The sequence below is a fragment of the Hibiscus syriacus genome, unplaced genomic scaffold (genome assembly GCF_006381635.1).
Source record: "Hibiscus syriacus cultivar Baekdansim isolate YM2019G1 unplaced genomic scaffold, ASM638163v2 tig00110213_pilon, whole genome shotgun sequence".
In the NCBI taxonomy this organism is placed as follows: Eukaryota; Viridiplantae; Streptophyta; class Magnoliopsida; order Malvales; family Malvaceae; genus Hibiscus; species Hibiscus syriacus.
The window spans coordinates 1,931,149-1,957,935 of record NW_024062630.1 but is presented as its reverse complement, the minus strand read 5'-3'; the positions used below and the strand labels follow the sequence as shown (position 1 = coordinate 1,957,935).

The 26,787-nt window shown below is 30.5% G+C and overlaps 2 protein-coding genes and 1 pseudogene across 2 annotated transcripts; 1 reads left to right on the top strand and 2 right to left on the bottom strand.

The window, feature by feature from the left end:
• Positions 1-3,235: 3,235 nt before the first annotated feature.
• On the bottom strand, positions 3,236-3,964 carry LOC120113714. The gene has a single exon (XM_039134772.1). It carries the CDS (start codon positions 3,962-3,964, stop codon positions 3,236-3,238), a length of 729 nt encoding a protein of 242 aa, XP_038990703.1.
• Positions 3,965-18,389: 14,425 nt separating this feature from the next.
• On the top strand, positions 18,390-20,015 carry LOC120113919 (tyrosine decarboxylase 1-like). The gene has a single exon (XM_039134979.1). The coding sequence runs from the start codon at positions 18,453-18,455 to the stop codon at positions 19,932-19,934; it is 1,482 nt and encodes a 493-aa protein (XP_038990910.1). The 5' UTR covers positions 18,390-18,452; the 3' UTR covers positions 19,935-20,015.
• A 2,003-nt stretch (positions 20,016-22,018) lies between these two features.
• LOC120113713 lies at positions 22,019-24,313 on the bottom strand (annotated as a pseudogene).
• Between the last annotated feature and the right edge of the window lie 2,474 nt (positions 24,314-26,787).

Genomic DNA, 26,787 nt, shown 5'->3' with positions numbered 1-26,787 from the left:
TTAATTTTAGGTGTCTGGTGAATTTTTCGTTAAAAATAAGTGTCTAACTTTTTTCTGTTACACTTTTAAGTGTCTAACATTTTTTTCATTACATTTTTAAGTGTCGATGCAGTAACAACTGTGATAAAAATCGTTAAGTGATATGTGTCATGTTTATATGTTCGCTTAATGCAAAAATAAATGCTTAAATTATATCTATGTTAACTTTATGTGCCTAATTTTTTTCGCTAAGAATAAGTATATAATGTTTACAACGTTACACTTTTATGTGTCTAGATTGTAACGGTCGTTAAATTTGGCCTCAATCTGATATGTGTCACGTTTATATATTTTTAAAAACTTTATTTTTTAATAAAAAGTTAAATATTATTTATTTTTTTTTAAATAAATAAGAAAAAAATTCACCCTTCCCACCTGCACAAAAAATTCCCCCCTCCCCTATTGCATTCAGACCCTTCTCCACCTTCCCCATAAATCCGTAAAATTAACTTAGAGGGAGAATGATAAATTTGGGATTACAGTTAGGGATTTCAGTATTAGGTTTAGGGTTTTTAGTTTGGATTTATGGATTTAAGGTGATCGAGACGACAACAAGGGGTATGATCAGTAGTGAAGGGCCAACGATGGACGAGTGGTTGTTTGAAGATGGCGAAGGAGGCCGATGATTGCGGACGACAACTGATGGGTTGAAACAAGAGATTTTAGGGTTATAGGTTTTTTTTTATAATTTTTGAAAAATTATTTTTTTAAAAAATAATATTATTATTAATTTTTTAAAAATATAAAAATTTCAAAAAATATAAATATGTCATGTGTCACCTAATGATTCTTTTAATGGTCATTATTGGGTATACACCTAAAAGTGTAACGTCGGAAACGTTAGACACTTATTTTTAATGAAAAATTCTTTAGGCGCCTAAAGTTAACTTAGGTTATAATTTAGATATTTAATTTTTGTATTAAACGAAAATATAAATATGTAGCGTAACAATTCTTTTTAACGGCTATTATTGTGTAGGTACCTAAAAGTATAACGGTTAAAACGTTAGGTACCTAAAAGTATAATGTCGAAAACGTTAAACACTTATTTTTTTAAAAAAAAATTTAAGGAAAAATATTTTAAACACGTAAAATTAACTTAGAATATTATTTGGACACTTATTTTTTATATTAGACTTATATTTGAAAACGAATGGAACCGACATAAGCTTTTCATCAGTTGTGCATTCCATGGCAAGAGCCAATTAACAAGGAATGCCACCTAACCAAAGGCAAGCTTAGGTGTACCTTTGATTATGTCTTTTGGCTTCTTACATGTGACGAAAATTATTTACACAAATAAATAAATAAGTTTCAGATAACCAAATTTTGATCAATGATTTGCCAATAATACAAATGCCTCATGCATTGCCGACTTATTTAATAGTTTTCATGATCTTATCTGCATATATTATCAACTCAAGAATTATAACATAAGATATTTCTTAGATCTTTATGTAACAACCATCCAACGATCTCGATAATCTGAATTAGAATTTGTGATCATATTTCCAAGTTTTTATTAAAGTTTTTAAAGTTTAAATTCAAATGCTTTTAGATTTAGTTGAATGTTATTGACAATTATAGCCATGATTTTCAGAACCGAACCGGTTAGCGAACCGGTCATGCTACCGGTTCACTGGTTCAATCGGTCGAATTGATCTGACCGGTCGGAAGAACCGGACGACGTCATAATTATTTAAAAAATTAAATAAAAATACCAAAAATATTTAATAAAAAATAATTTTTTATATCACAAGTCATATTCAAAGTAAGTCATAACATATATAAGTTAAAAACCATAAAATAAAGTGAAACAAAATGATTCAAATTAACTACAACATAATATTTAAGGTAAAACATATTAAATAATAAATATAATTATATAATTATAATTAAAAATAAATTTGGGGCTAAAAAAATTATAACAAAATGATATTGTTTGGTTTAATTTTTTTAAAAAAAACAATCTCACATGACTAAGAAACATAGAAGAGCATCCCAAAAGTCTAAAGAGTAAAAATATGATAACAAAACAATCTCACATGGCTAAGAAACATAGAAGAGGATCACAACTAACTTCTATAAATAATAGAGGTAATTTGGCATTCAAAATCATGGTGCCTTTTGGTGAGCATTGAGTACACTATTATTTCACTTCAATCAAGCTCGAATTTTAGGCTTCAATCCAGCTTCTAAATTTTTTTTGAGTTAAAGTTTCAATATTATATTTCGAGTTTGAGTTGAACTTGATAATTTTTAGCTTGTGAGTTTGAGTTGAGTTGAGCTTACTTTTAAAGTTTTCAAGTTCGAGTCGAGCTCAGCAATACTCGAGTTCGACTTGGCTCGTTTAACAAATGACGTCGTTTGGTTTAATTTAAAAAAAAAAACAAAATTGGCGGTTTTTTTCTGGTTTTTTTTGATTTTCAACTGGTCCGGTTCGAGCTGTTCTGGCCGATTCACTAGTAGCGGTTCAACCGGTGTAGAATGAACTGGACTAGACAACGGTTCTCGGTTGAACCGGCCGGTCCGATCCGGTTTTCAAAACACTTATTATAGCTTGCGTTAGAATTATTCTTAAAATTTTATAATTAAAAACTTGAATTATATAGAATCTAAAAAAAATGAATAAAAAACCAATCCAATATCCTTGTTAAAAATTTACTTCGGTACCCCTATTATCATCCTTACTTTCCTAAATAATTCAATAAATAATTAAGATGGTAACATGCCTAAATAATTTTATTACAATCATGTGAATGGATAAAAAATTATCTAATAAAAATAATTTATTATTAACTTGTACTAACATATAATAAAACTAAAATTCTAATGAAACCTAACATAAAAATATATATTATATTTCTCAAACCAAAAATCAAGAAATATTTCAAGGCAGCAGTCATCAACAAACTTACACTTCCCATAAAGAGAAGAAAATGAGGTTTGAAAATCTTGAAAGGGGGGGGGGACAACACCATTAAAAAAGTTGATGAAAAAAAGAGAAGAAAATTATTGAAAAAACAACATGTGACAACCATGAAAGCACTGGTACCTGTCATCTTGTTTTCCCAAAGCAGGTTTCCATGACCCATGGGCCCTTCCATCCATTGACATTTCGAATAAGCTTCTTTAGTCTTCTTTAAGTTAACACCATTCTCAAATGGTTAATTATCTCAACAAACCCAAATATTAATCATTTCCTCTTGCACTGGTGATTCTTAGCTTTCCCATTGAAGAAGATTGAACCCAACCCAAACAAATTTGCAGAAGGAACATTGAGAATCACAGGGTTAACATGAACACCGTTGTTGCCATAAGGTTTATAAGCACCACTACTCTTCTTCAATGGAGGCTTTTGATAGTTTGTTGAAGTATGTTTATGTGGATTAATCTGCTTAGGGTTATTAGAAGACTGTTTAGGGTTTGGTGTCGAGCCGGTTGAATTGCTTCTTGACAGAAGTGGTAAAGGGCATAAGCTTCTGCCATAACCACTTCCACAAGAGAAGCTTCTACTCCTTTTGAAACCCCAGAATGACGACGACTTTGAACTACTTTGCTTCTGCTCATCTTCGTTTCGGCTCCCTTTCGTGGAATTGATATTAACTTCATCGTGAGGCGGTGGCGGCAACGGCGGAAGCGAAGACTGGTGGTCGGTTTGTTTGGAGGGGACGTTGTTCTTCTTGATGCAAGTAGGAAGGATTTTACCGTCTGAGAAAAGTTCATCGGCTGATGACGAGGGTTGTTGCTGTTCGATGCTTTCGCCGACGCAGAAATCGAAATCGATGCTCGAATTCAAGGACGAAGGTTTTGATGATCTGAGAGGACGTCGATCGACAGGAACTTCATCGAAATGACAAAGATCAAGAGAAAATGAAATCCTGGGACTCATACCAGAGTTGTCTGAGCAAAGTTCTACTGCCATTTTTTGGTTTGCAACTTCTTCCAAAGCAAAATCAATCATGCAAATACAGAAAGTCTGAAACAGGAAAATACCATATGGTTAGAAGAAAATTTGCATTAAAAACATTGGGAACCGCATTCAGATAATGACATGAAAAACAGAAAAGAAAATAAGCACCCAAAATGCAAAAATCAAAGCTTGTCAGGAGAAGATTGAAATTTGGGAGTTTAAGAAGTCGAGTTGGTGGCAGAGACCAAAAGAATACACTTTTTTGCTGCAAAAACTCGCTCAGTTAGTTATAACTTAAAAAGAAAGAATAATCTGCTGCTATTCTGATAATGCTATAACTTTTTCCCCTTCTTAATTTGGTTATTTATAGGGTAAATACATCTCAAGTCATTCAATCATTAGTTCAGTTACAAGTAGGTATTTTTTTTAAAAAAGTTATAATTTAGTTACTCAATAAAAATATCATTTATTGTTAAATATAAGATAAAATAGTAACACAATTTAGAATAGTAATAGTTTTAGTCCCTAAAACTAATATATTCTATCAAGTTGGTCTTAATTCAAAATAGTTTAATAAATTTAATCCAACATATTACCAAGAATGTATAGAAAGTTGCATCTGATAAAGAGTCATTTAGATTCATAAAGAATAATATGACCCTTATATGTAAGAAGTCTAGATGACATGTTTTATAGTCTCGATTTTCATATTTTATCTTTGTATAAGCGATAAAATTTAACAATCCTTCCTCAATATATGATAATAAGTTGAAATATGCATGTGTATGTAATACAAATGTTATGATGAATGATTGGACGAAAGCGTGCATAATTGATATTAGTAAGCTCCAGTTTAGGAACGCTTTTAGCAAAGGAAAAGTGACTTTCTATAAATATTTAAAATTTGATTTAAAATCATGGTTAGAAAAATGAATTTTAACTCAACCTCAAAAGTTGAAATTTATAGCTTTTGTTGTGAAAAATCACTTTTTGAGGTGAAATTATATTTTTGTCTTCAATTATTTAATTTTAATTAATTTTAAAATTAATTCACACACAAGTATAATTATTTATTATTTTTAATATTCAAATTATTTAATTTTAAATATTTTCATTGAATACAAAATAATGTAGTTTTTAATAATATTTATGTTGTGTGTGCAATAATTTTATTTTAAATATATTTCAAAATTTTTATGAATAAGTGTAAATAGAGTTCAAATATTATATTCTTAATTTACAATATAATGCCTAAAATGAACATTTTATTTTTTTCAAAAATATTTTTTTAACTACAATCTAAAACAGTTAAACTTTAAATTTCATTTTTCAAAACCACTTTTAAAATTACCTTTTTATTGCATTTTTAACATTATTTTCTAAAAATAATATCAAATTAGTCTAAAGTTAAATGATTGGTATGATACGTTTTAAAATGCCTAAAATGAAAGTAAGCAAAGTACTTAGGTATGTTTGTATTTAGTTGATTTTACACGATTGCCACACTAGCTGTAAAATCATTACTATAATATCGTTGAAAGATTTGAATAATTTATGATAAAATATATTTTATCGATTAATTAAATTATTTATCTTTATTCCTTTGATTTTCTTAAATCATGGGTTTTAGATTTATTAAAAACACTCTTCTTCTTTCCTCTAGAGTCTTGTTTTTTCCTCTCTCTCTATAAAATTAAGATTAGATTTATAATTTATAACAAAGAAAGAGACTAAAAATATTTTTATTTTACTTTTAGAGTCGAGGCATGTGTTTATGGAACATGTTGAGATATTAGTTTGTTATTATCCGACCTTAATTTTAAAATTTACCTCAATAAATCTACCAAGACATAATGATTCAAAACACAAAAAAGAAATAAAAAAAAAGGACTAAGACTTTTCAATTCTAAAATTAGATATAATTATTAGCTTCACATTTATTAGGACGAACATATAATTTTATACTAGAAAATGAATTTATAATATTTTAAAAGAGATAAATACAAATGCTCAATTAAAATAAAAATTTTAAAATTTAAGAGATGACAATTATTTTCAACCACCTCTCTAAGTCTAAGTCGATCGTTGTCTACCAAGAAAGTTCATTGGATCTAAATGAGCATCAAATCTTTTGTAATTTGGTGTTTCAAAACTTTTTATCAAACAAAATAAAATTTTAATAATCAAATATAACTATCAAAATAAATAAAAATAATTATTCCATCCATCTACAATAACTTTTTATCAGTTAATATAATAATAATTCATAAATAAATGTAAAATTCATTTGTGAAAGAGATGAAAAAAAGATAATGTCAGACAAGAGGATGATAATGCTTTTGTTTTGTTCTCTGCCCTAATCTTTTCTTAGGTTCTCTGGTCCCTCCATCTGCATTCTCCATTTCACGATAATAATGCAGCTGCTTCAAAGGCTCTCCATTGCTTTACAGTAATTGAAAACAACAGTGCACTGCGGTTGTTCGCCCACTTCCTTTTAATCATTATTATTACATTTTTCTTTTAAATAATATTTTGTTTTTGTTTTGTGTTCAATTAAGGTTTTCTTTTAAATTGAATTTTACATTAGTATTTAATATCCTTCTTTTAAATTATTGATATCTCTTGATTGATAAATTGGCGATCAAACCCTTATTTTTAGCAACTTGGAAACTTCTTTTTCTTTCTTTAAAGCAACTAATCAAACAGTAGTTTGATGCATATCACTCAACGTTTAAAAGAAAGTTTTTTTTTTAATAAAATCTTAAATTAGAAATGATTACGTTTTTAAATATGTTTAAATCTATAACTTCCAGTATATTATGATTATAATGATGTTAATCAAATGAAAATAATTTAAACCTTAATTTCGCTTGTAGTGAAATGTTTTTTTTAAATCAAATGAAATCCAAATTGAATTTAAAATTATTTTATCATATCTATTTTTTATAAAATTGTCATGCCTATATTAATGATGAAAAATATATTTTTGAAAGAAAGGGAATTTTTTTAGGCTTAATACACTTCTTAGTGCCTAAATTATATATCAAATTATGATTGGGTGTCTAAAGAATTTTTTACTAAAAATAGATGTCTAATGTTTCAAACGTTAAACTTTTAGGTGTCAAGACCGTAACGGACGTTAAATTTGATCGTTATCAAACACATGTCACACATATAAAATTTCAAAAATTATTTTATTTAAAAAACTTAATATTATAATTAAAAAACAAAAAACCTCCAAATTTTACATCTTCTGCCGACGATCGACCACCGTTGACACCATCTTAACCGTTTCGCCGTGGCGATCAAAACTCAGTTCCTCACCCATCGTGAAAAACGTCGCGAAGGGTCCTCAGATTTCTAGATTTTTTCGTTACTATTTTTCGGCGATTTCGATGGCTACAGTCGTCCGTACGTTACATGGCCGTCACCGTTGAGTTCCTCGTCCTACTCCAAACAAAACCTGACAGGTGGTGATCCTTCACCGTCGGAGGTGGGGGATGGGAGGGAGAGGGACAACGCAGGAGGTTTATTATTTAAAATTTTAAAATTTTAAAAATATAACAGTAGGCACCTAAAAGTGTAACGGAGAAAACGTTAGGTACCTATTTTTAGCAAAAAATTCTTTAGACTCCAAATCATATTTTGAGGTATAGTTCAGGCACTAAAAGGGTATTAAGCCTTTTCTTTATCAATTATTGAAAGAGAAAAGACGGGGATGGGATAAGGAATAAGCCCAAGCCCCACATTCCCTACAACTATTACTAGTTCGAAAGCATGAGATAATAAGAACTGCAATTATGCCACCAGTTATCTCAATCCAGACGAAAAACAAACATACTTTTAAAAAAAAAATATTAAAACAACACCATATATGTTGAATTCTATTACAGAGTGTGCAAAAGTTTTAAAATTTAAGTATGTTTAAATGTAATAAATTTTATTAAAATTGAAAAAATTAATGATTAATTTAAATATTGTATAGAAGATATAAAATAATTATAAATTTATTTAAAAAAATTATACAACCCATTTAAACAAAGCTTTGAAGTGTAAAGTGAGTTATTCATGTACCTGATTTCTCTTTTACTTTAGTTTCATATTATTATGGTTCCTTCTTTTGGTGTTTTCTCACATGGAAAGTGGCCAAACATAGAAAAGTAGAACACATTTTCATAACAATAATATAAAAAAAGGTTGGGCCATTGCTATTTCCATCTTATTATCAATTAGTCAATAAGAGAGAAATGGGCAAAAGGAAAACTAAAGGAGAGAAATGGCCCATGGTTGACATGAAAGATTTAACTGATACTTAAGACCAAAAGGAAATCCAAGATTAACATCGTAAATTTCTTTTTTAAGTTGACTAAATTAAGTTGGATTAATAGTAGAATGCACGAATCAAAATAGTTCAGACATTGGATTTACAAAACTTAGCAATACACGACTGCTCAATAGTGCAATATGATATAAGTAATGCATACAGATTAAACAAAGACTAGAGACATGAAACATCCAAGGCACGTAACAATTAACATCATTCGAGACTCAAATAAGAGTATTAGAGTAGTCCGAGTTTAAGTGAAATTACTTCGTAAATCAAATCAAATGAGTTATCACAAACGAAATCAATTTTCTTCGATAATTGTGGTTGACGAAAGCATTCCAAACTATGATCTTCATTCAAAATTAGTCCCTAAACTTTTTAAGCATTTCAATTTTATCCCAAATTATATGTATTTACTAATCGCATCCCTTGTTAATAAAATTGTTAGGCCAAGTTATACCTTTAAAAAAATTTAGGTTAAACTATGGTTGAAACTTATTACATAGTTGGATGACTTCCGGATGAAATTGGAAGATTCAAAAGTTTGGGGACCATTTCGGAAAGAGCGTCATAGTTGTAGGGATGAAATTAGAATGTTCAAAAGTTTAAGGACTAATTTAAAATGAGTCATAGTTCATAGATAAAATTGAAATATTCAAAAATTTAAGGACTAATTTAAAATGAGGATTATAGTTTGGGGATATATGATGCAATTAACTCATACTAATATTAAGAGTTATAATATTAATTGATGGAATGTGAATTTTAAAAGTTTCCATATTAATTCACATTCATAAATGAAACTCTTCTATAAGAGTTGGGCTCTTTTTCTACCACAAGTAATGGTAAAATTATTTTCTCCATCAATAAAATTGTCAAACTCTAAATTTTACTTTCACACTTTCTATCCACCTAATAACCGACATCCATCTCGACTTAATCCACTTCAGCCTCCAACTTTGAGGAATTGACCCATATTTCGAGCATATTTCAACTACCACAAGACTTGGAGGTTGGCCTGAGTTTACAAGAAAATCTGACCATTTAACTATAATTAAATCTAAAAGATTTGACATATTAATTTCAAGGTACATTGATACCATTACCTTATGATATTTGCATAAATGATTATTTTTTAGAGTATTTTATCTCTTAACGTTTTAAATTTTTGTCAAAATAATTTATGTTGAACGGAAACTGTTAGTTAATCAATAGTCAACACATGTTATTGACGTGATATTTTTGTATATTTTCATTTGGATGACGTAACATTTTCACATGACTTCACTTATTGACATGACATGTGTTACGTCATCACTTTAGATGACGTGACATATGCCACGTCATGATCGCTTGATCACATGTGAAAATGTTACGTCAACATGTATTGATCTTTATTTAACTAACGGTTTTCATTCAACAAAGTATGTTTGGATAAATTTATACGTTGGATGGTAAAATATTAAAAAAGAAAAAAAAAATACAAAGTAACCGGTTATGCAAATGTGGGGGTAATCATGTCTTTATGCCTAGTTTCAAACTAAGTGAACAACTCAAAAACTTAGTTCAAAAAGGATTATAAATTCACTGTCATATCAGCAGCTAATTTATTTTCTTTCAAATTTATTTTCTCTTGAAAGAAATTATGGCAATCAAGGAGGAAGGTTACACTCAGGGTTGGTTGGTTGGTAGCTCAAAGGAGCATGCAATTGAAAGCCCTAATGGACCATATTGATATATAATTGGCATACAATGGTTCCTCTATTAATTTAATTATGAATGGGACCATTCTATGACAAACAAGGCTAAACCCCAATAATCCTTTTAAGTAATGGTTTTATACGTACAATTACATCAAATTAAATGATTTTTATTATATTGTACATTAAGTTAAAATTCATATTTAATTTTATATAAAATTAATAATTACATATTTATAATCTATCTAAAATTTAGCATACATAATTTACGTGAATAAAACATGAAATTCATTGATTATATCATTAAAATTTATAAATGTTCATAATTTTAAACTCTCTTAGTGTATGATCTAATTTTATTCTTTAAATGTTAGTTAGTAGATGATTTTAGGAAAAAAATATTAATTCTATCTTGAATTTTGTAAATTCTTATAATTTTATTATATTTCTTCTATTTAATAAAATTAATAATTATTATTAATTAAAAATTCTATCTTTCTTATTTATTCTTCCCGAATTGACTCCTACATTTTCAAAGTACACCCCAATTCTAATATATATAGAAGAACCATTTTTGGTTCCTTCATTTATAGCAATAAAAGTTGGATTGACGCTGGTATAGAAAGTTGGCAGCGACTGAGAACAATAAATTCAACTTTGGTACAAATAATTAATTTCAACCTAAATTATTTATTATGACGACCCCTTAAATTGTTAAAAGGAGATGCCGTTTCAATGACTAACAAGAAGATTCAAACTTTTAGATAATCTATGCATAATGATCTTAATCAATTGCCTACAAATATATATATATATATTACGTAGATGCAGCTGCTCGAATTTATAACATTAAAAAAACAACATTTCTTATTATTATTGTGATCTCTCATTAAGTACATTATACTAATTTATAAATTAATAAACTTTATAAAATTATCTTCGTAATTTTGTTAATTTAGAGATTATGATCCTGTCAACAATGAATTTAGATTTGATTTATAAAATGGATATATAAGATAAAAACAAATATAGTGAACAAAGGTAATGACATATTTACTGTTTCTCAGGATATATACGTGTTTATTTTCATCTCTCGTGTTGATTTTTTTTACTCTATAAATTTCTAACCATATGTAAATGAATTTTTTTCTAAAGAATTTGTTCCAAGTTTTTTAATATGGTCCTTTGCAAATTAGAAATGTGTCTATAACTAATAGCTGTTGATTCGTACAATGTAAGTATAATTTTTTTATATCTATTTAGAGATAATTAATTTTATGTCTTACTTTATATATTAATTTTTATTTTATCAAATAAATAAAGAGCATAGAGATAATTATTATAAATACTCGTTTTTATTTTTTTTGTCCTCGTATTTTTTAATGAAAATAGAGAAAATTTATTTATTTCGAATCATGCCAAACATCGGCGGAACCATGTGGGAGCGGAAGGGGACATGAACCACTCTAATTTTTATGGTTTAATTGTATTTTAAGCCCTTAAAAGTTTTGAAACCATTAAAATTAAGCTTTGACCCTCCAAAAATTTTATAGGTAATTATTTTTTAAGATATTATAAGTTTTAAAAGTTAAATGAAATTAAGTCTTGTCTTTAATTTTTTTTATTTAATTACTTTTTAAGACATGATAATTTTGAAATTAGTGAAATTAAACCCTAATCCTATATTTTTGTGATTAAATTATCTTTTAATGACGTAGGTGCGTCCGTGATTACTTTTGAAACGGCGAGAGCTCCGTTTTAAGATGTTCCTAGAAAAATGGCATGTAAGCTCCATTATTTGTTATTACAGAAATAAATGCTCACCCACTCTTCTTGGATAGAGATAGACTTTGCAGTGAATTATCGTGATTTATTTATTTATTTCTTCTCAAATTCTTACTTCATTCATGCATTTAAGCTTTTATACGCCTCGCACTTTTAAACATCTATCACCTCTCCTTATCAACAAATATTTTATTTTGAGTTTAAAAAATTAATTCATAAATATAATTCGAAATTCGATAATTTTTCAAATGAAATTCATCCTGATTTATTATTTTCTGTTAGCTTATAAAATATAAATATTAAGTTTTAGGTATAGTAATAATAATTTGCAAGGCACGTTATAATTTTAAACAAAAAACTTTAATTTAAATTTCAAGTTCAATATATGAAACAAGGGCGGATGCACTAAGCCCCTTAGGGGTCAAGTTCATCCTCATTATTTAGGAAAAAAGTGAAATTTAGTATAATATATTAAAGAAAATAGAAAAAATAAAAATTTTTGCACCCCATTATTTTAAGAAAAGAAAATTAAAATTTTGGACCCCATTTATAAATTTCTGGATCCGCCACTGATATGAAACATCCACCATGGAATGAAAACATAGAAAAACCTTAGAAAAACTAAATGAAAAAACTACTTCATATACAACTGAACTTTGTTTGTTGACTCGTTTATATCACTAAATTTTTAATTTCACCAATTATAACACTGAATTTTAGTTTTGCATTCAATTATACCACTCACCATTAAGTCAACAACAAGATAATGGCATGACTAATAGTTGCTGACGTGATTTGCAACGCCAAAATGACGCCATTTTGGTGTTGATGTTTTTATGCCTAAAACGATGTTGTTTTAAACACTAAACTTTAAGGGTGTATCGATTTTGTCACTAAACTTTTAAACAATTTTTTTAGCATTGCAATTTATGGTCGTTGTCGTCGTCAACCAAGCACCGCCTGTCTCCTATCATATTTTTGCGACAAGATTGGTATCAAAACGTTCGTATTTTACTCCTCTTTTTTCTCTTACGATTGGTTTTCTACGAAACACACTTAAAATTGATGAAAATTCATTTAGAAGTTAGATAAATTAATACTCCGATCTCTTTCAATGATCATCTCATAAGGTTAGTTTTGAGGTATGTTATTCGTCTTCTCAAAATAATGGTTTTCATCGTTCAAATTTTCGAACAAACACCACACATCCCATAAATCTAAGAAAGTCTCCAAGAATATAAAAAATGCATATTTTTTTGTTTAATTTTGTCGATTTTGAGTGGATTTCGTGGAAAACTAATCATATAAGAATAACGAGGAGTGAAATGCGAGCATTTTGGTATCATTTCCGTCACGAAATACGATAGGTGACATGTGATGATTAGTAGTTGACGAAGGTCAAAAACTATGTCGTTTTAAAAGAGCAGTTTCGAAATGTGAATTGTTTAAAAGTTTAGTGGCAAAATCAATACACCCCTAAAGTTTAGTGTCTAAAACGATGTCGTTTTAAGCATCTGAACAATCGCACTAAAACAATTTCATTTTGGTGTGACATGCTACGACGATAACCGTTAGTCATGTTGTAACATCCTTAATACCGGGTTAGTGACCAAATTGTAAAGTTTTAGAAATTGGTGATTAAAGTATGATAATTGAATAGTTCAATGATTTATTGGAAATATGATGAAGGTTATTTAGTAATTATGAATGAATTAAAGGGTAAAATGGTCAATTGACAAGTAAGATTTTTATATTTCTTTTATAAGATAAGGAACCACGTGGAAAAGGAGAATTATCCAAAGTTTTCTTTCTTCTTCTTCCTCCTCCCGTATCTCCAAGCTCAAAGGTGAGTTTTTTTGTTTATGGATTAATTGTTGATTTTAAAGTTATGTTTTGATTATTAGATGATAACTAAGCTTAAGAAAAGCTTAAGTTATCTTAAAATCAAAGTATGATGGAGTTAGGAGGGATTAAATATTTGGGGTTCTTGGGTAAAATCTTGAAATAGAGTTCATTACTCAAATTGGAAGATAAATTTGACTTGTCAATGGTTAAATTAAGAGATATTAAGTGATAAAATGATTTTTGAAACATGTTGGAAATCTGGTATAATTCTTGAAGTTAATAAAGAGGAGAGAATATTAAGGTTCAAGACGAGATAAATGAGTTTGAATAGGAGTAAGTAAGTTAAGAATACGAAATGGATTGATATATGAAGTAATTAAGTTGAAAAGAGGGGATTTTCGGGCATAAATTGGATTTCTGGGCTATGTGCATCGATGCACATTCAAGGTGCATCAAGGGTAAATTTCCAGAAATTGTTCAGTGTGTATCGATGCACAGGAAGTGCATCGATGCACTCTTAAAAATGGAAATATCGAATGCAATTTATGCATCGATGCATAAGGAATGCATCGATGCACTTCAAGGGAAATATAATTATACCTTTCTTTTGGTCTACGAAATGATAGATTGGAGTATATCAATTGGATACTGATATGTATCAATGTATGATCATATAGATATCGAGCACGAACAAGTCCCATAACGATTATCAAATCAAGATTCAATCGAAAGAGATGAAAGCATAAAAGTGGATTGGAACTTAGTGAGACTCAGGTGAGTGCATACAAGTTAGTTATGATGTTTAATGGAAATAAGACTTACGACGAGTCTATTTCCTATATTAGAATGCATTAATTTATGATCATAGGCATATGTTTGATTTGGGTATATGTGATATATATTACAATATGTGTTAAATGATTGTGTGAATACATGTATTGTGATAAGTATAGGAATTAATATGAATGGTCTATATGATTTCATGGGAAGGTGAAATAGGTTATATGATAGGTGACCATACATGTTAATAGTATACGTGATCAATTATAAGAATCAATACAATAGATTTATATGACTATATGAGAAAGAGATGATGAGTTAAATAAGATTAGACTATAGAGTAATATGAGAATAATATATTAGTGAAGGGAATTGAGTATAAATGATGATACCAAACCATAAGATAAGTATTTACTTATAGGATAATATGATATTATATGAATATAAAATATAACTTTATGAGGAAGAATTGAGTGTTATATGATTTAGGTATGAAAATGATCTATGTGTAAGTAAATTACGTGATTATGTGACTATGTGTGAAATAGAGTAAACTAGGTAAGTATAAGGTATGTAAATATATGGCTATGGAACAAAGTATGTAATAATACAATGTTATTTGAGTTATTTAACAATAAGTCATAAGATTACATGCATATGTAACGTAAGTTATAAGATAAGAAAATATGGGCTTACATGTATTTGCGGATATGAATAAGGTATGATATATGTTTATGTAAAACCATGCAAAGTGATAGGAGAAGGGAACTACATGATTATGTGATCATATGAGAATGAAATAAAGAGCCATGTGATATATGCCATGAGATATATGAAAGAAAAAGTATATGTGATAAGTGAAAGTGAATCATATGATTATATAAAGATGTTCTACGTGCAAGTGATCTACGTGTATGTGTGATTTATATGGAAATGAACTACTTGACTACGTGTGATCTTATAAAAATGTAATAAAAAGACTATGTGTATATGTGAATGTGTGATAACATAAAGATTAATGCCCATGTTATGTGTCATGAGAGCTAGAGGTACAGTTGGCATGCCAAGAGTCAAGGGTCTACGCGGTCCTTCGGGACATATATGTATTCTTCGGAACATGTGTGAGGTCTTTTGAGACACATACTTGATCCTTGGCATATGTATATGATTCTTAAGGAATGATATGTGGTCCTTAGGGACAACCTTATATGGCACTTCGGTGCATTTCTACGCGGCACTTCGGTGCATTTCTACGCGGCACTACGGTGCAATTATACGTGGCACTTTGGTGCATTTATACGAGCTGTGGTGACAACATTAGTGCACAACCTCTATAAACTCACATATCTATAGTTTTCAGAAATGTACATGGGCTAGACAAAGATATAACAATAAAATATATTACATGTGAAAAATATGCTTTTGTGATATATGTTGATATGTGTATTGCACGAGTCATATGATGATATGTGTATTGTTTGGTTACACGAAGCATATGTTGGTTAACAAGGTTAAGTTCAAGAAGATATGATCAACACATATAAATGATAGTAATATGGATAGTGAAATAAGGCTAACGATAGAAATGATGAGTGAGGAATATATGTGTGTATATGTTTTTATATGTAATGATATATATATTGCATATGTGTTATAGGGATTTGTTACATGAATAAGGGTATAAGTGATAGTAGTAATGGTTCATACATGATTACAAGCTATAGTTTATATTTTATGTTTATTGCCTCACTAAGTCATCGACTTAGCGTGTGATTGTTTCACACGTAGGTTACCAAAGTGAGAAGAGTAAAGAGCAATGTGGAGCAAGACATGTCAGTTATTCTTACCAAAGGTCAGGTCAGAAGAAAGGTGAATAATATGTATTTTAATACATAAGTTTCTAGTTGGCATGTATTCAAGATAATATATTGTATAAGCTCTGAATAGTTCGATAAATGTTTTGAATAGGTTATATGTAATAATAAATTTTAAATTACTCACTATTTTATACAAGTAAAGGTTTTTTAAAGTCAATGTGACACTTCGGACTCGGATCCGGGTCCGTGTTGAATTTTGAGTTTAAATACATGATAAGTTTTTATATTTTTTTAAATAGTTCGATATTTCGGCTCCTGTCAATATTTAATTTTGGCTCGGTACATAATTTATTGATATATTTCATAATTTTTAAATGTTTATCTTTTAAAAATATTTTTATATATCAGAGTGACATCTATTGTTAGGCGGCGACTAACCCTAAAATTAGGGTTAGCAAAATATCCTCAATATTTGATAGAGGTTGATATTTTTGTAATTTAATGGACTGGATTTTTTTAAATATATATATATATATATATATATATATATTTGATTTTTTTAGAATAAAATTAGTGATTACAATCTTACCCACAAAAAAACAGGTGCTTCCATTATATTAACGATAAAGTACTTTATATTATGCATTGATTGTTATATTAACATATAATATTTATAATCACTCTAGACTATATATCTTTTTAAAAAACCGTCTATCCAAGAATTTTCTACATAAGAAAATAGGTAAAAATATATAAATAGTTATTATAGTATATTGATATAATTTTGTGACTAACTATTAAAATTTTCAAATAAGTATTAAAATGTTAATTTTGATATAAAATTAATATTATACATTAATTATTCTTAATTATTTTTAAATGGATTACATGATATATTATATTAATAAATAATACTTTATTTAGTCTCTTAATTATAACTAAAATTTTATTTTGATACTTTTTAATATTTTTAAAAAAATTCAAAAATATATATTTAAAATTATAAAATATACAAAAGTTATAACTCAAAAATATTAAAAATATTTTTATAATTTTAAAAATAAATTATAAACTTTCATATATTTAAAAATATTAATATGCTTTAGTTTTAAAAATTATTACTTAAAAATATTAAAATAAAATTTTGGTTATAAGTAGAAAATCAAAATCAAATATTATATATTAGTTTAATATGTCACATCATTCCATTATCGCTAATCCATGATAAATGATATTATGATATCCATTTTGTAACAAAATAAAAAATTTAATATATATTTTGTAATTTTAGAAAGTTTAACAATCGAAAATTATTTTAACATAATTAATCATCACTTGTGTAACTTTAGAAAGTTTAAATATGAAAAATTATTTTAACATAATTAATCATCAAGTAGCTTAAGTAGTAAAAAAGAATATTGTTCTTACCTGATAGGGATGGCACGGGACAGGTTGGGCCGCTTTTTTGGTCGTCCTGACCCTGACCCAAAAATATATTCCTTATAATCAATCATGTCCAGCCTTGACTCCACCTCTAACCATCCTGATCCCACCAAGATTTTTAGGATAAATCTCAACTCCGATCCTAACCTGATCTGAATATATTAATATTTTAAAATAATAAAAATAATGTATTTTATAATAATATATTTATAATTATTTGTAATATTTTAAAAGGTTAAAATAATATATTTTATAATAACTTTTATATTTTTAATAATTAATGAATATATTTAGCAATACAAAAATAAAAATTCATAAGATATTTGAAAGGATAAATTAATAATTTATACCGGATCGGGTCGGGTCAATTTTTTTCACTTTAAACCCGCCCCGCTCGAAAGTTATATACTATATAACCTATCCCGAACCCTTAATTTTTTTTTAAATCATCCCTATAGGATCAGGTCGGTAGGGACCTATTGAGTTTGGATATTTTGACAATCCCTATTCCAGAGGTAATGAGTTAAACAATTGTGTCTGTAAAACATGTCTACGTTGTCAATTAATTAGAAAAACTTTAAACATATATTATCTCGTAATCCCATCGTACTGTTAAAAAAAATTAATTTACTAATACTAGACACGAAACGATATTTGCATTTAACTTTAGTTGTTAAAATCGATCTCCAATGGTTTAAATCAAACCAACTCGTTCCATGCACCCCGTGTTTTTTTATATAAACACGTGCAATCTGGATCGGCATTCAAACTGCAAACAACAGAAATTTTCAACTTCTTTGAAAATGAGTAAAACCTCAGAAAAAAACCTTCTTCCCCTAGACATTGTGAGATTCAGAGATGAGTCGAAAGCTGTGATTGATTTCATTGCCGACTACTACAAAAACATCGAGAAATACCCGGTTCAAAGCAGAGTCGAGCCTGGCTACTTGTCGTCCGTGTTACCCGATTCAGCTCCGTATAGCCCTGACTCACTCGATGAAGTACTCAACGATGTGAGTGAAAGCATTTTACCAGGTCTTACTCATTGGCAAAGTCCTAGTTTCTTTGCCTACTATCAGGCAAGTTCTAGCACTGCTGGATTCCTTGGAGAGATGCTTTGCTCTGCTTTTAATGTTGTTGGTTTCACCTGGTTTTCGTCTCCGGCTGCTACGGAACTCGAATCCATCGTCCTCGATTGGATGGGCAAAATGCTAAGGTTGCCGTCTTCGTTTTTGTTCTCCGGAACAGGTGGTGGTGTCATTCATGGCACTACCTGTGAGGCTGTGGTTTGCACTTTGGCTGCTGCTCGAGACAAGGCCTTGAAAGAACTTGGAGGTGATTGGGAGAAAATAACCAAGTTCGTGGTTTATGCATCGGATCAAACTCATTTTACTTTCCAAAAGGCTGCAAAATTAGTCGGAATTCCCCCGTCGAATTTCCGGTTCCTTCAAACATCTTTCGCCACCAAGTTTGCTATGTCACCCGAACTACTTCGCTCGGCTATCGAAGATGATATCCAGTCAGGCTTGGTGCCGTTGTACATATGTGCAACGGTTGGGACAACAGCCTGCGGAGCTGTTGATCCTATTGCGGAATTAGGCCAAGTTGCCAATGAATACAAGCTTTGGCTTCACATTGACGCAGCTCACGCGGGAAGTGCTTGCATTTGCCCCGAGTTCCGGCATTTCCTTGACGGAGTCGAACTCGCATCGTCTCTTAGCATGAATCCACATAAATGGTTTCTCACCAACATGGATTGCTGTTGCTTGTGGCTCAAGGAACCGCATTTCTTAATCGATTCATTGTCTTATAATCCAGAATATCTAGAAAACAATCCAACTAAATCGAACGTTGTGGTGGACTACAAAGATTGGCAGGTCACTTTGAGCAGACGGTTTCGAGCACTGAAGCTTTGGATTGTAATCCGCCGGCATGGTGTGGAAAATCTCATGCACCACATTCGCTCCGATGTAGAACTGGCTAAGCAATTCGAGGCACTCATAACCGAAGATGAAAGGTTCGAGATCGTAGTTCCGAGGAGGATCGTACTGGTTTTCTTCAGGCTTAAGCCAAAGCATGGGCTAGACGGCAACGAATTAAACCGCAAATTGCTGGACGCCATAAATTCTAGTGGTCGAGCTTTCCTAACACAAGGAGTGGTGGCTGGAATTTACGCCATTCGATGTGTTGTCGGAGCAACTCTAACGGAAGAGCGTCATATGAAGGATTTATGGAGTCTCATTCTGGAAAAAGCTCGATTCATACTGCACCAATGCAGCCAGTAAGTCTCGAATCTATATTTGATGTTCCGACGTTCTTCTATACACAAACGACGAATCATATTAAAAACGATCAGTGCATCAAATGTAAACCATTTCCGTCGGGTTCAGACTTCGGAATTGTTTTGAAATTTCATGTATCTGTCAATGCTTCGTTATTGTATTTGTCGCCCGGGCCATTTGGCCGGTACATGGTAATAAATTCAGTCACATTTGTGACCACGCATTGATTGAAACTGAAATAAATTTGAAGGCCATAGCTGGTGAGAAGCCGAACTTTTTAGGCCATGAGCTAATTTTTTTAATTAGTCTAGAAAAGATAATATTTACTCGAATGACTTTCAATCATTTGACAATAAACACTCAAACACTCTTATAGATCTGAGACCTTTAGCGACGAAAAGAAAAGAAAATCAAAAGATTTTATCATTTATGATATTTTATCTTTTCATAATTAAAATATTATATATTTATAAAAATGTTATGCTAATAATTTAATTTATGTATATATTGATAATTTGTTTGTATCATGTTTTAATTATTTAATTACATTGAATTCTTTATTAACTTAATATTTTATATAATTTATCATAATGATTTAATTTTAAAGTTTTTAAGTCATTTTCTCTCTCTTTTTTATATTTTATGTTTTCATTGTAGAGATAATTCTCTATAGTTATTTTTCTTCTTTTCTTCTTCTTTTTCTCTCTCATTTCTCTATAATTTGAGTTATATATAAATATATATGTATATTTAATTAATTAATTTTTCATGAGTATTAATAGATGTTCATAATCATCAAAGATATCTCATGATTTAGGTGTTATAATGTCACTTTATCAACGAGACCCTTAAAATAATGTTTGCTTGTATATATTTTTATCATTGTTTGTTTATTTTTTATTCTTAAGTGGTTAGTTTGTGTACTTCGATGATGGATAGGAAAAATCGCCTCCTTGACTTTTATTTATTTTTTGAATAATTTCATATGATTACAAGATAATATCTATTTAAAGTCTTTATTAATCATTGATAATGCACGCATATCCTATAGACACAACTGTTCGAACTCAAGACTTATAAATAAAACAACACTCACCCTTTCTATCCTCGTCTTCTTAGGAACATGATTAGGGATGGGCATGGGTCGGGTTAGGTCAGGTTTTTGGTCCACCCGACCCGACCCGAGAAGAAGGGGACCTCCACTCGTGACCCGGCCCGACGAAATTAATTTTTCACCCGACCCGATAGATAATTTAAAAAACCCGACCAACCCGACCCGAAATAATAAAAAATATTTTTATTCAAAAAAACAGTGACTAAATTAAAAAAATAATATATGGAGGGGTATTATTGTAATTATTCTAAATATATATGGTAAAATTATATATTTTTTCCGGGTCGGGTCGGGTCGATTTTTTTCACACTAAACCCGAACCCGACCCGAACATCAAATAAAAAAACCGACCCGAACCCTATTTTTTTAAAAAATCCGATCCGATCAGGTCGGATCAGGTCGAAACCCGTCGGTTCGGGTTAGATGCCCATCCCTAAACATGATATGGCCCATTCAAGCTGTCCTTTCCCTATTCCAGTTTTAGAATGCAATGCGCCTGTATTTACCTTTTCTTTTTCCAGTTTAAATCCCCCACTACAATATGTTCAATCTTTTACCACATGGATTGGCAACATCCGTGAGATTCTATTCATCAATGCATATGTTTTTGGACCCATTAATCTTTCTCAATTCGAAGACATATTCTTTTCATTTTTCTAACCCATTAAACGATTTTAATGGTAAAAATAATGTTTTTCTCTAAAGGTCTCTCATTTGAGTAGTTGTAACTTATATTTGCAAGGTACATATGTATTGTTAATGACTAAATTTTTTTTAATATATATATTGTAATTATCCCAAACTGTTAAAAGAAATATATATTTGTCTTTCAATGTTTATTTTATGATCGATTTTATAAACACAGAAAGTTAGGTAAATACCTAGTCACATATATTTAAACATGATTATACTTATAATTATACATATAAAAGAATATGACTCTTCAAAATCTAAATACACAGATTGATTTGCGGGGAAGTGAGGCTGAAAGCATATTGATTTGCTTTATAGCAAACAAGAAAGGAAGGGCCAAAAGTGCAGTCAAAGTGGCCATGTCAAATGGAAGCAATCCTCTTCTCCATATCCATCTTTTGCCCTACATGTGAACTTGTCCCCTGCATCATTCAGCTTCCACAGTCACTTTTTTACATAATTATGTTTGAAATGAGGTTTCTTGATGTGTACCTGTGTCTTTCTGATGCATTCGATTTCCAAGTTCAGGTCATAGGAAGACGCGGCCGCTGTGAACTCCATCGAAAGAAACTGATTAAAATAAGAGAAGTTAGTTGTTTCATAAGGAGTTTGTGGTATTAATTAACTTGGGAGGTAAGAAACATGGAATTTACCTCAACTTGGTTCTGCAATGAATGAAAATAACTGATTATCTCATCCAGCATAACAGCTATCCCCATCGTCTGTCGAAATCCGGCTGAAGTCGTGAACTAATGTTGAATTGTTCAATAAGTCAATAAGTGTAGAGATTCATTCAAGTACCTTGTGGCAGCCTGGAACAAGGTCTTCTCATTTATTTTCTCCCTTCTTACCTGATAAAGGAAAGCGAGGCAGTGTTACTTGTAAATGAATGAACAATGTCTCGTGTATTTGGACAAAAAAGGATAAACCTAACCCTTTCTGCTAAACTGTGACTGTCAGTAGCTTGGCCCCTTTTTGCTCTTACATGAATTACTTTCTCCTCGTTCTTTGCTTTCTTCCCTTTCCCTAATCTCTGGAAAAAAAAACCATCAATAATATGTTAAAAAGAGATACATAAAGGCTCAAACCTAAAAAACAAGTGGATCACACACATTGTTTTTCCTTGTACTGGTGTTTCCCCCATGATCATTAGTGGAAACTGCTGGAGACATGGTGCTCGGTCGTTGTTCTTCGCCTTTATCTTCTTTCTTTCGACCAAAACATGTTCATTCCTGCCTGTGAGAACAGGTGGAAACTCTGGCAATTGGTGGACCAACAGGGTTTTGAAGTCGGTAGCAATGTTGAAATTATCCAACAGAGTTGAATTCAGCTGCTTTGTCATTTCCATGCCGATATCCATTTCTGACGTAGGCTGAGAGAAGCAGATTACAGACCTCAATTATGAAATATATTATAAACAGACTGAGGGCACTATATATAGGGGTAGCTCTGTTTTTTTGAATGGAAGTAAAATTGAAAACTCATGGGAGTTCCACTTTCCTTATCTGGTCCTCAACTCCCCCCCCCCCCCCTTTTGGTAGGCTCCATTGAGAAGATTACAGATATCCAAAATGGAATGGGCCATTGTAAGTTTTGAAGTGGAGTTCAGACATTGGAATATATATCTATATATGGTTTAAACTCTAAAGTTGCCTTAGTAGTAGTCTATGTTACAAGGATTCACCGGCTACTGTCGCCGTATTGATGTCGACCTCACGTTTCCATTATTTCAACAAAGGGACGAGTCGAAAGTTCGGTATGAATCCGAATACAAATAATTAAGAGGTTTAAATTTAGAAGTCTCTGTATTGTATTTAAAATTTTTTGAACTCATCAAGTGGTTTAGTGGTTAGAAATGAGTATTATTCTCCTTAAAGATTTTGAACTCAAGAAACTACATTTATTGTTGTGTGTTGTCAATAGTTAAAAGAAAGATTCTGAACATATATTATTTTATAATCACCTTAAGACCATTCAAAAAATTATTTTATGAACTCATTAAGTGATTACATGACTTTAATGGGCCCCTTTTAGGAAGCACCACAATTATTGTTTTTTGAACGTCTCAGAGTTTTAAATGTGTAATACATTTTGTTTGACGTGATGTAATGATCAATGACAAAAATCGTAGGTCAAATGATCAAATTAATTTTTTCTAAGTTTGAGGATCACATTGAATATAAAGATAGTTCAAAAGTCACATTGGTTCTTTTAAAACAAATGTGAGGGACTCAGATACATTTTTACCAAGAAAACATAACATTAGTTATCAAATTTGCATAAAAAAATAGATTGGTGACTAAAGTAGAAAAATATAAGAGTTTAGTGATTAGTATTGAATTTACCCAAGTTTAAATAATCTCTAAAAAGCCAATGAAACGGTTCTAGTTTTCTAACAAATAAATGACAAGTTGACAACTAACAGCTACGACATCGTTTTGCTGCTGACTAACCTTTGAAAACAATTCTTGTTTTATTTTTTAATTTTCGGCCGTTGAGTGAACCAAACTTTCCACCGCGCCTTGTTTCCCAACTCAAGACTTTGCGCAATTCTCTTAGCGTTTCTTCGTTCCATTAAATTGTAAGCCAATAATCTTTATTCATTATATACGTTTAACAGTTTATAACTCATTTTTCAATTTAATGATCCTGGAGAAAATATTTGTTTTGATGAGTATATATTCCTTTAAGTGATTGTTAAATGCATGAAAGATAGCTGGCATTTTTTACTCTTCATTTTAAGTTCAGAGTTGATGCTTTAAGAACCGTGTTTATTAAGAATTTTAACTTCTTTGACTGGTAGACTTTGTGGGTCAGTTTTGATTTTGAATTTTCTCCATTTAATTTCGTTGAAACTCTACGTTGGATACAATTATGGAAAAAAGAATCCGTCAATTATTTTTTTTTCCAGATGAATCAAGTTGCAATCTTCTTAATTTTTTTGTGAAGAAGTAAAATTGTCTCCTTGGAGAATCTGTAATGTTTAGAACTTGAGATTCTAATTGGCATGTCTTCAACCATGGGGGCTGGTGGGGATGATATAATAGCCTAAACTGTGTAGAAAGAGACACCCCCATTTGTTAGAATACGAGATTTTTGTTTGGAACTTTTAGGTTAATAATATGTGAATGGCAGCGTACTTCTATTCGTGGGAGCTGGTTATTTGCTGTTGTATGGCCAATCACCAATAGGTTTAGATGTAAAAAGAAAGCTACAATCAGAATTAGGAAAATATTGAATCCGTTAAGACTCTGTTTTTTCTCTCTTTAGTGCGTTAGGTGATGTATTGAGTGGGATAACTTTCATATAACATAGTTTATTTGATTCTCTTTTTGAGAGAAGAAATGAGATCATTAATGGGGTTGATCATATACATAATTGAATTGAGTTATTGACCTGTTTCCCCTATCCTAACCTCTTTATAATCTACTTAATAAACGTACTTAGAGTGTTTGCTGTAAAATTTTCCAGAGTTGGATTATATTCCTTATCTCTTAGAATGAATAATTCCTCTATTCGTTTTCATGTAATCAAAGGGGTGAACTATTCCAGGATTTATTCAGTTCTAAAATGTTTTTTCTTCCTAAAACTGTTAAAAAACTGTTCTTCCTCTTGCATACGCCATAATATGGGTTGGTCCACCATTTATGAACACCCATTCTTTTTGTTGCATGGATTTCGATGATCAGCCAAATTAGTAGAGAATGATTGAGGGTAGCATTATGATTGATTATATTTCTCTCTCTCTCTGTCTCACTCTCTTTTACGTTACTCCGAGGAATCGTTATAGATGATTTGCCGGTTCGGTAACTTTAAAATTGTCTACTACCTGAAGTTGTTAAGTAGTTAACATTCTATTCTAGTAAGTAGAGTTACGGTTTCCTTTTGTTTATTCCTTTTTTTTTTTTTGCATTTCATTACAAGATTGGTTGTTTAGTTAACATTTGACATCTTTGATACTTCCCCCTTGCTAGGAACCGCTAGGATCCATCAAAAGTTGTGAGCTTAGGAGCAAGTTTCTCAAATCCATTGGACAAATTTCTTATATTTTTTCTTTTCCCTATACGGTGGAGGACCACCTTTATTAGTTTAGGGATAAAACTTGCCTTGCATCAATTTCAGTTTAACTTCAACACTATTTTCTGTTGTTAACTTGGATTGCCAGGTCGTATACTTGCTGACATATTAGCTCACATCTTATCCACAAACAACGCAACTTGGTTATTATTACCAAATTATGTCATCTCTCCAGATGTAGCCTTTGTGAGAAAGCAACAACATAAAAGCTTTCCCTCTAATGTATACAGTGCAGATTATGATTGTAAACCTAAATAGAATAGGATGTAGATTACAACTTTCAGGATCCAACGCCTTGTAGCTCTTCTTTCCTCTAAAATATCTCAGTTCATATATTTCAAGAAGTTTGTTCTGATCCAGAAGCAAGTTTATATTGTTAGATACCAAAATTACTATGCAAGTTTTACTCTTTTCTTATCCTATTTTTATGCTTCACGCAAAAAGTATTTCTCTTTTCCTTCTTTTATGTCTTGCCTGCTTCTTTTCCTTATCATGCACGATACTCTTTGTTTTTGAACTTTTCTGTTTCTGCTTTCTTTTCTATTTTTTCCATTCATTGCTACTTCGGAGGTCGATGACACAATCGTTAATGTTAAAATTTAACTCATTCAAGAATGGACTCGGGTGGGTGGATGGTGGTGCTGCTACCATGCAAATTTTCAATATTATGCAGCAAGTTGTGTTTCATGTGCAAATGGGTGTGAGGAAAATGATATTACTACCTCTCGACTCTTTTTTGTCTTTTCTTTGGTAGGAATTACTCAATTTTCATTTCCTCAGTCTCTCACTCTGCTATAATAGTTGATCATAAAGCTTATCCCTCCGCCAGTTGATTGCCACTTGTACCAAGAAAAGCTTCAAGAAAAGCTCATCATCTTCACTAGAGCTGGTGTGAAGCTACTTGGAGGGTTTAAGCTTATGGGAGGTTTCATGATTTTTTTTCAGTTCATTCTTATGTTCTACACTCGTATG

Bases quoted from the DNA above. Each gene is read 5' to 3' on its own strand.
- LOC120113714 (XM_039134772.1), bottom strand. From the start codon at position 3,964: ATGGCAGTAGAACTTTGCTCAGACAACTCTGGTATGAGTCCCAGGATT.
- LOC120113919 (XM_039134979.1), top strand. From the start codon at position 18,453: ATGAGTAAAACCTCAGAAAAAAACCTTCTTCCCCTAGACATTGTGAGA.